General features: G+C 43.2%; 1 protein-coding gene across 2 annotated transcripts in view; it reads left to right on the forward strand.

Moving 5' to 3' along the window:
- nfic (nuclear factor I/C) overlaps positions 1 to 10383 on the forward strand; it is a 184250-nt gene extending 173867 nt beyond the window's left edge. For both annotated transcript variants that reach the window (XM_076722651.1, XM_076722673.1), the window contains exon 13: positions 9353 to 10383. In XM_076722651.1, the coding sequence (XP_076578766.1) occupies positions 9353 to 9400 (48 nt within the window). In that variant the 3' untranslated portion in view covers positions 9401 to 10383. The remainder of the gene's footprint in view (positions 1 to 9352) is intronic.
- The last annotated feature ends 493 nt before the right edge of the window (positions 10384 to 10876 follow it).

Consider the following 10876-nt stretch of genomic DNA (forward strand, 5'->3'; position numbering starts at 1 on the left):
GACCAGAGACCGTGACGGAGGTGGTGACAGCAGCAATTCTCATCACCTCCATTACAGGAACACAGCAAGAGTGAATTAAGTGTTGGGCAGGGACTACTGGTCTAGGACACCCCTTACCAGCCACTTACAATGCAGTCCTGAGAGCTCTCTCCAGGCAGCTTAACAGCCATTCACACCAGGACTCACGTGACCCTATTGAGTCACATGATGGGCAGGTGGGTCAACCATCCACCCATTCTCACCCATCAACACCTATTGAGCCATACACACTATGACTCATGTAAGGCTAACAACTTGCATGATAGCTGGGAGGAGCTATGATCCTGCAAGAGGATAAATGCCTGGGACTCCCCACCAGTCAGTTAGAACTGAAGAAGCCTTTTGGATGAGCGATGAAATGTCCTCTAGAACAGTGGTTCCCAACCAGAAATTGCAGGGGGTGCGCACAATTTTGTCTGTGCTGAGGTTGTGAGGTTCCCAAAATTATATTTGTGCACATTGAATTTATAAAATCCCAATAACACACCCGATTGGATAATCAGAACTCTGTATAATCCAAATTAAAACATATTTTTCATCCACATTTAAATTTATTAAGCTATTTATTACCTATGACCTTTTATTTTTGCAAATAAAAGTTTGTAATTATTCACTTTATTCTTCGAGTGCCTGTATGCAGGTAGGTGTTGGGGTTGGGGGGGGCCTGGCCTGTCTTGGACACAGGCGAGGGGACTTCAAGGAAAAAAGCTTGGGAACCACTGTCCTAGATCACTGTCTGCCTGACAGACAGGCCGCGATCTGTATGGTTGTGAAACTGCAAATCTGACAAGGTGATAAACAGCATTGAAGCACCACAGGAGACCATTCTGTTACCTCTGGACTGACTAACAACGCAGATGCCCTGTACAGGAGGTACCAAAGTCGTTTGCAGCTGCTGAGAAGACTGAGGTCCTTTGGAGTATGTCAGATGTCACATAATAGTGTGAGGTTCTTGGTTTTACCTGCACAAAAAAAGTTTTTCCGCTGTTAAAGAAACAGGAGCACCGCTGCACAGAACAAGCATGCAAATATAGGATCAAGTGGATAAAACTTTAAGCCAAAAAGACTATCCCACCCTGATATCGGACACTGTTAAAAACATTTCATTACTCTGTGGTGGCATCTGCAGTTTTCTATGCTGTGGTCTGCTGGAGTTATGGGAGCTAAGAGAGGGACAGGAAAAGACTAAACAAACTGGTCAGGAGAGCTGGCTTTGTCCTGGACTCTCCTCTGGACCATAAAGTGAGGTGAGAGGGGAAGTGGGTGAGAGGAGAATGTTAGCCAGGCTGACATTCAGTAGCAGACCGCAGCATCCAGTGAGCAAGAAAGAACGCTACTGTAGATTCTTCATCCCAACTGCTGTCAGACTGTTTTTAACGGCAGCATCTTTTAATGTTGCACTGCGTTGATGCTGCTCTAAGTTTTTAAGCTTTGACCAGACAAATCTGGTCTTGTTTTAATTCTGTCATCATACTATGTTGGTTTAAATATTTAATCTAGTCCTTTAGAAGAAGACTCCTGTCCCCTGTTTGAGCTACAATAAGAGTCAGTCATCTTTATTGGTGCTGGTTGAAAGAAGGGCCTCTATTGAGCAAGATAACCCAAACTGGCATGGTGTTGTAGGAGGGTTACACGTTTCAAGATATTCCTTGCCATTTGCCATAACTGACTTTTGCAATGTTTCCTTTTTCATATTAAATGCCAGACTGTTACTTTGCCTGAGCTGATTCACCGGTGTTGTTTGGCCTGTGTGTTTGGTCAGCTACCCTACTGGTTTTGCACATGCCAACTTCCTAATGCTATTAGACCTTTGCAGCTAATCGTAGGGATCGTAGCTGGAATTTTATTAGACTGCCTTTTATTAGTTGATATTGCCTTGACTTTTATATTGTTGGGATTGTATGCTGAGGTATGCGAAACTGGTATGGTACTTGTAAACTAAAAAAAGGAAACATACAAAGATGTCACACTTTTAGGTTGGCATTAAAATACAACACTGCAAACAAATTCCCATTAAAATATAAAAGAGCGCATAAGGAAAATAAATAAGTAAAATCACACAGCTACCTTTTAAACATTAAAGCATTAGGCCACCTCTGTATGAATCAGCAGATTTCAAATTTTAGTTCGACAAAAATAAGCCTCACAACCCCAAAGCAAACTACGACCACTGATAAAATGTAAAATGAATTAAGAATATATGGATTAAGAATATAAAATATAAATGCTAAAATATAATATTACATATATATACATTCATATATATGTATATATATGTACACACACACACACACATATATGTACACATATGTATATTATGATGTGACTTGGTGAGACTCACCAGCTGATGACATCAGGAGCAAGGACTCCCCAATTACTGATCTGGGGCCTCATTTATAAAACTTGCTTACGCACAAAACGGGGCTTGGAAGTTGCGTACGCAACTTTCTACGCAAAGGTTGTGATTTATAAAAATAAACTTAGCGTGAGAATGTGCGCACCGGTACGCCAACTTTGATGCTTGCGTACGAACATTTTGGAGACGGGGAAACTGGCGATGCAGATGGTGTGGTGGTGAATTGAAGCCAGATTGATCTCATACATTTAATGTCATCACATATCAGACTTATAGACCCGCGTAATCATAAACACCCAAGTCTGCAGTGTTATAGATGTGTTCCTTTAATGAGCCGTTAGGCCTACTACTGTATGCACAATGTTCATATATCATACTTCCATCTTCAAATGATACAGAGCGGTGGATGGCACTGATGGATTAGTATTAATTGTGACAAGGTGTGCAACAATCATTCAGTTTGCTGAGTAAGCATATAAATAGTGCGGTGACACTCGTGCGTAATGCTGCACAATGGATGCGCTGGCACTGCTGGAAGATCACGCAAATGGTAGGATCAGGATGGAGAGAAGTTTTCGGGACCACGGAGATTCCCTGGCCCATGATGATGACTGGCTAATAAGCCGATTTAGATTCCCTAGAGCGGTGCTCTTGGATCTATGTGCTGAACTGGGCCCAGTGTCAGATAGACCCACTCGCCGGAACCGCGCCATCCCGGTGCATATCCAGGTGCTGACCACTCGGGGGTTTCTGGCGACTGGCTCCTTTCAGTGGGAATTAGCCGACAGGTAAGTGTCTGATATGATTAATATTATATAATATTACATTGTCTGTCTAAAGCCCCTTTTGGGTATAATTCAGTTAAATTATGTCCTTAGGTCTGGGATATCGCAGCCATCCCTCAGCGCCATAATGCCAGCCGTTTTGGATGGCATTATAAAAATGACCAGTCGATACATCAGGTTTCCTTACACTGTGGGTGAACAGGCCAACATTAAAAGGCAATTTGCAGCAATGTCCGGTTTCCCAAATTTAATCGGCGCAATTGACTGCACTCACATTGCTATAAGGGCTCCGAGTGAAAATGAATTTGCTTATGTGAATCGAAAAAATGTGCATTCACTCAATGTACAAATTATTTGTACCTCGGACATGATCTTGACGAATGTAGTGGCACGGTGGTCTGGGTCAGCACATGACTCATTCATCCTGACGCACAGTAGTGTAGGGATCTGTAATTTCTGCCACAGATCGCTCTGTGGCACTGGAACTATTCACTGCGGTGACGACGTGCCGCCACTCATTTTTTTTAATTATTATTATTTTATTCGTGACGCCACTACCGTGACCACCAAACAAAATATCCTTTCTGGCCTCCACCTCACCCACAAGCACCTCGATTTCAGTCTCCGTAAAATTTCTTTTTCTTTTCTCTGCCATGATCGAACGTAAAATGCCATTGATCAGCAGGTATATTTATATGCAAAGTCATTCATGAGGTACTTTGCATTGACCATTCATGGTAAAATGTGGGTGTGTCGGGGGCGGGATGTGAGGTGAATCCACCTGCGCAATCTTCCAGGTGGAGTGTGATTTATAAAGGGAAATTTGCGTGCAGGTGTGAGTACGCACGTTTTATAAATCCGAATATTTTTTGGCGTACGCCATTTTCAGCTTTTGGGCGTACGCACACTTTTAGTATGGATTCTACGCAATGTTTTATAAATGAGGCCCCTGATGCAGATGTGACTGATTGGCAGGACAGAGGGAGATGAGCAGTAAAAGAGACTGGCAGATGCAGCATGGGTGTGGTTGGAGCAACACGCACGGTGGCACAGCACTCTGCTAGGAGGGGGATGTCGTTCGCAGTGATCTAGAGCTGCCAGCGATGAAGACAGGTGGCTAGGGGTGTTAGCTGTGTGTATGCTAGGAGGGGAGGCTGGGTGCCTCCTGTAGCCAGACCAGGGGTCACCACAGAGAGTGCTGGGCCGCCACCTCTCCCTGTGTGACATCGCTGCTTCCTGCTGTAACGCCGACACTGCCGCCAGCCGGTTCTTGTTCTCACCGTCCAGCGAAGCCGTTTCCCCGGGGAGTTGGACAGCGACACGAGCTCAGACCCCGGGGAAGGAACTCGCCAAGTAGGCGAGTTAAGTACATTTTTAAGAACATTATATATCTTTCTTATATTGTACAGGTATTGTGTAACATTTTAATAGTGTGGAGTGGGAGGGTTGCTGTGGGGGAGTGACGAGCCTACGGGTGGGATGCTTTATGGTTCTCCTTTTAAGGTATTGTAGTGCCTCCAAACAGAGGGTGCTGGCATGCCTGGGTGGTGTTGCCTTATGCTAAAAGTTTAGCCATGTGTACAGTGGTCCTTCACCTTAGCGTGCCGTGTTCACAGGTGTGCCTTGAAGCTAGTGAGACTAGCCTTGTGTGTAGTGGTTCTTCAACTTGTGTGCTGTGATCAAATAGCGTGCCTTAAGTGTGTGTGTGTGTGATGCAGCTTTAAGGGAATCTAGCATGTTCCCCCTGTGACCTTCATCTTACCTGATTGTAGCTCTCCACTCATTTTATGAATTACTTAACTGTTGTTAATAAAGATTGTCCTTTTTTGTACGCCGCCCTCCTCTGTGTTCAAGGATTCTGACATTTCTGGCATTCATTGCTAAAGACAAAACCCGCATTTATTACACTGGTGGCAGCGGTGGGATCTTTAAAAATGTCAGAGCCTGAAAATCATGCACCTGAATGACCCATAAGTCAAGATGTGGCTGTAACCGGCATATACGATGTAACTGCCCTTATTTACAGGAAAACTAGAGGGGGCACACACCCAATGCCCGCCCCCCTTTTGTCATTGTCCACTGGGGCCCCCAAGAGGCTTAAACCGGCTCTGGCTACCTTGCTGCCAAGATAGGTGGGTCAAGTTACCATGTGTTGGTTGATACTGGAGAAACATACTGGAGCATTATACCTAAACAGATATGGCTGTCTTTAACAAAGGGAGGGGCTGATTTACAAGAGTATGCTGGGCATACAAGAGTAGCAAATGGTGGGGTGATGCAGATTCTTGGGAGCTGTCAGGCAGTGTGCCAGTTCGATTCCTTGGCCTTGGTTGCTGAGTTCTTGGTGTCAGATATACCATCAGAGGAAATTTTGCTGGGTTTTTTTTGTCCAGGTATGGTACTGTTATTGATCTCAGTAGTAAGGCCTGCCAGCTAATGGGAAAGACATTCTCCCTTGAAGATCCCAACCCAACATCAGAACCCCAGACGGTTGTTGTCCATTCAGATACAGTTGTACCACCACGGAGCGAAGCTATAATTTCAGGCATGGTCCAGAGTGGTTGGGGGGACTATGCAGAGGGAATGTTAGAGCCCTCCTCAGCCCTGTCAAAGCATTGTGACTTACTTGTGGCCCAGGCGGTCTGTAAAGTGGAGAAGGGGACATTGCCAGTATGGGTCATTAATGTAACTAATGATGCTTTGACATTAAAAAAAGGCATGAAGGTGGTTACGCTCTTCACTGACATAGAGGTTGATGGTGTGGGAGAGCGTAGTGGGGAGGAGGAAAATATGTTGCAGCCCTGGTTGGTGGATAGTCTCATGAGTCAGTTTGGGGTGGAAACTAAGGGTCTCTCAGCTGAGCAAATTGAGGCAGCAAAACGGCTACTGTACAGGAATCTTCCTGTCTTTAGCCAAGGTGAGACCGACTTGGGCAGGACTCATTTGACTATGCATGAGATTGATGCAGGTGATGCTAGGCCCATTAAACTACCTCCACCAATAGTCCCTCTTCATTTGCAACAGGCGATAACCTGAAACAAATGCTCGACAGTGGGATCATTAGGGCCTCGTGCAGCCCTTGGACACCTGTCGGGTGTATTTAGATGATATTATTGTATTCGGGCGTACATTTCAGGAGCATCTGGCTCGCCTTGATGAGGTGCTTGTAAAACTTCAGCAGGCCAATCTGAAAGTTAAACCCTCCAAATGTAATCTGTTCTCTACTCAGGTTCACTACTTGGGGCACGTCATTTCTGCTGAGGGGCTGATGGCAGACCCTGCTAAGGTGGCTGCAGTAAAGGAGTGGCCTGTCCCAAGGAACCAGACGGAGGTCCAGAGCTTTATAGGTTTAGCGTTTTTGTGAAGGGCTTTGCAGGCTTTGCTTTGCAGACATTGCTCGCCCTTTACATCGGCCAGGCAAGCTTCATAAAAATGCTATTGCTCTCTCAAGGTTGCCTGCCTTAAGTGATGGGGAGGGACTGGGTCAGGAAATCTCAGACAGCAAAGTGTTAAAAGGTGTTTCAAGAGTGTGTGCTGTCCTGGTTTGGGTGAATTTTTTTTTTTTTTAGATTTTTCTCAAAACCCCGACCAACTAAGAGTTAAGTAGTTAACATCTGAGCCCTGAACATCTTAGACGAATGCCAAGGAAGAAAAAAGAGCCTATAATGACAGAAACGGACGCGGCCCCCTCCCCGACAGATAACAGCACGGTGCTAGCTAGCATAGCTAGCATGATAGAAGACCACAGAGCTAGCATTGCAGTCGACTTCAAAAGTGCATTTGCGGCTCTGGAATCAAGACCTGACAAAATACAGACAACCATAACAGAGCATGGTCAGCGTATGGACTCACTGGAATCTCACGCTGAACTGCAAGATCAACAAATTCAAGCTCTGGAGGAGAGGTGTGTAGCATTAGCAAATAGCAACACCAAGCTAACAGCTAAGACTATTGATCTTGAAAGCCGCAGCCACAGAAACAACATAAGGATAATCGGCCTCCCAGATTCAATAGAAGGACCCAGGCCCACGAGCTTCTTCACTGACCTCCTGGCTGAAGTATTCAGCGACCGGATTCTTCAGTCCCCTCCTTAACTGGACCGGGCCCACAGAGCGCTCACCGCTAAGCCCCAACCTGGCTTGCGGCCCAGACCAGTAATACTTCACCTTCATTGCTACCAGACCACAAACTGATCATTCGTGAGGCTCGTAAGAGCTGAGGGAAACTTCAGTACCGAGGGTCGCCAATCCAGATCTTTGAGGACTATGCGCCTGAAGTCGCAGAGGAGCGAGCTAAGTACCGAACGGCGATGGCTGACCTCTACAACCTGGGTCTTTGACCAGTGCTTCTCTTCCCAGCCCGCTTACAGATTACTCTGGACAGCGGAGTGAAGAAGAGATTCTCATCACCTGAGGAAGCCACCACCTACCAACAGGCCCTGAGGCCCGATTAGCTTACTAGCTACGCCATCCTCGACTAATGTGAGTCATGCTAAATTAGCTTCCTCATAAGAGGAGCTGACTACGTTTTGGTAAGTCTTTAAATTGCGACGGAAGCCTGTAAAGCCCTAGTGTGATAGATTGATTTTTGTTTGAATGCTGATCATTGATTGTTTGAATATGCAAATTTGTTTAGCATGTAAACAGTTATTAAAAACGTCCTTAAAATGTAAAAGTCCTGCAAAAGGGATTGAAGTGTTGAAAAACAGTTGGTATGATGGGGAAGACGTTGAGAAAGCGTGGAGGTGCCTATATGTACTTCATAATCGACTTGCTGGCCCTGTGAAGGGTGGGATCTGTGATTGATTAGTTATGCCTGCAGAGTCCCTGAGGAGGAGCTCTTGGTGCCATGTCTCATTCTCAATGAAGCAGCAGACAGATGCCAAAAGCATCGCGTCCGAGCACCTTCATTCATATCTCCCTTTTCAGGTACAAAATGAGCAATTACTCTCTCAACTTTTAATGTATGTTTGATCACGTTTTGTTAATGTTCTGTCGTCATACTGACTGAAATTTGTATGTTTTAAGGATAGTGTTTAGATTGTTTGCGGTTAATTGACATACCGTTAAGCAGCTAGCTGAACTCTGTTTTTGCAGTGGCTAGCGCAGAGGGACTTGTGGCTAGCACCACTACAACGCGTGCTGTGTGCGGTTTGACTCTGCTTGTTTCAGTAAAACACACATTTAGTAAAGTTGCTAGTGTTTATGTGTGTGAGTAACTTTTGTCACATTTATGTGTGTTTGAAAGATAATGTGTGCTCATTATTGAAGTATGTGAATGTGATAAGAAACATGAAATAACACAGAAGAGACACATTGTTGTAAATGCTTTAGAGGATATTTTATTGCTGTACATTGGGGTTTTATAATGTGAGTTCATGTTTATTGGTTTATGGACTATTTTCTTGAATACTAAACTCATGTCTTATTTTACTTGTGTTGTGTCCGAGCACCTTCTTTCATATCTCCCTTTTCAGGCTGTAACACTAGCACGTATCATCTTTCAAGGACGACGTACTAAGTTAGCTATTTTGTTTATTTCAAGGGACTCAAGGACTAACCAGATACGCTAGGGCCCAGGCCTGATGTTTACCATTCAACTGCTGTCCTATGCTAGCCTTGGTGCTATCCCAGCTGGTTCAGGAGCTGGCTACACTTAATTCTAATTTAAGGTTAATTAAAGAAAAAAATATCCTGTATTAGTTTATTATAATTTATTTCATTATCTCTCATTTTCTTTTCATTTCATATCTGAATTCGAAAAAGTTTGGCAAGTTAATACACAACTAATAACTATTATTATAATTTAAGGATTTATTTATTTATTATTGTTATTATTTAAGTGGTGTTGAATCATTTTTGGCATTCAATTCAGGATAACGAAAATGTGTTCAGAGTTCCTATCAAAATTCATTAATATGGGGGTTCCAACTGATCTTTAAAAGCTGCTAAAGCTGAGACAAGTAGACAAGAAGAAAAAGAAAGAAGACGTAGAAAGGGAAGTTTGAACATTTGGGTTTAGTTTTGATGATCGGGGCAGGGGGAAAAAGATGGGGAAGAACGTTTTCACTTGATTTTGTTTACTTTGAGATTGTGCTGTGTGTGCATTCACTTTACATCGTGCTGTTTCTGTACAGAGGATTCCACTAACTTGTTGCTGCTTGCTCCTCCAGACTGACCTGACAATACTGCTGCTGGACCCCGAACCATGGCTAGTGTAATCAAGGGGGGAGCCGCTTGTGGACAGGCTGTGAGGATAGTTTCACTGAATACTGGTGGGCTAAACGCTGCAATCAAACATACAAAAGTCTTGACACACATTAAAAATTTAAATGCTGATGTAATGGTGTGATGTTGCGCTATATCATGAACAAGGCAAGGAAGCACAAGCTTTTATTTTGAAGGGCAGCATTTTGGCTGTCATTTTCCTTACTTCCTTGAGAGCTATTAATATACTGGAACAAAAATTGTATTGTTGTTAATTCTAATGATCATGTTTTAAGCACAAATATATTGAGGAAAGGGTCTGAGGATAATAGGAAGTATAGCGAATATTTTACTTTCTAAAACTGTATTTACCGCGTTTCGCGGGGTTTTACTTCCTCTTTCCGCCCGGACTTTTTCCAGAAATGTACGCAGTTTTGCTACGCTCTGTATTTTCATTGTTTAATGGTTTTAAAAGGTTGTAGGTTACTTAAAAACATTTGTAAAGTTGGTGTAGTCATAGTTTTATGTTGTAGAACTGTTGTGTTGTTTCTGTTCATGTATAAACTCAGTATTTGGAGGGGAAGTTGTTACGGTTTCTGTGTGTTGCAGGGCTGCTACCTAACTTGCCATGCTAGGGTGTGCTATTGAGAAGGTTGGTAATGGAGATGTGTTGTGATTCTCCATAATGTAGAAAGAGCACAGAGAGCCTATATGAGAGAACCTGTAAACATTTGTGAATGTTTCTTCATAATGCAGGTATGTGAGTTTGTACAGTTTATTTATTTGTTTCATTTCTTTGCTAGAAATTAGTTTAAGTTGATGCAGTTTGCAATTTATTCATCTTTGGTTTATGCTATTGTGCATCTTACTCTCTTTCCGCCCGGACTTTTTCCAGAAAGAAAGAGCACAGAGACCCTGTATGAGAGAACCTGTAAACATTTGTGAATGTTTCTTCTTCATAATGCAGGTATCAAAAGGGCAATAAAAATTGAATTGTGACCAGTAAGGAGTGTGTCTGTGATTAAAATAACACAACGCAGAGTTAGACCGACCACACTGACATAATGTTCCTCTAAGAAACGCATTTATGCAATTCCAAGTATAGGAAATTAAATAGACCTTGGATTGACCAGACTTTTCATTCTTGTTTCAATGTAAAAACAAGGGGCATGGCTATGCTTATCCGGAAAAATGTTCATTTCACCTCAGATAAAATAATTACAGATCCAAACGGTTGCTATGTTATTGCCACTGGTACACTAGACGAAAAACAGGTAATCTTAATGTCAGTCTATGCTCCCAACTGGGACGACCATAAATTTGTGAGCTCATTGCTTTCTCTTTTATGTCTCATGCAAATAAATTACGCAGATCCCAGCAGGAAGAGTTGGAGAAAGCTATCACTGATTTGGATAATTCCCTCTCATCCACAAATACGCCTGATTTACATAAAGAAAAAATAAAACTCCAAACAGAACTTGATCTCCTTC

This window comes from Chaetodon auriga, chromosome 3 (genome assembly GCF_051107435.1).
Source record: "Chaetodon auriga isolate fChaAug3 chromosome 3, fChaAug3.hap1, whole genome shotgun sequence".
Lineage (NCBI taxonomy): Eukaryota > Metazoa > Chordata > Actinopteri > Chaetodontiformes > Chaetodontidae > Chaetodon > Chaetodon auriga.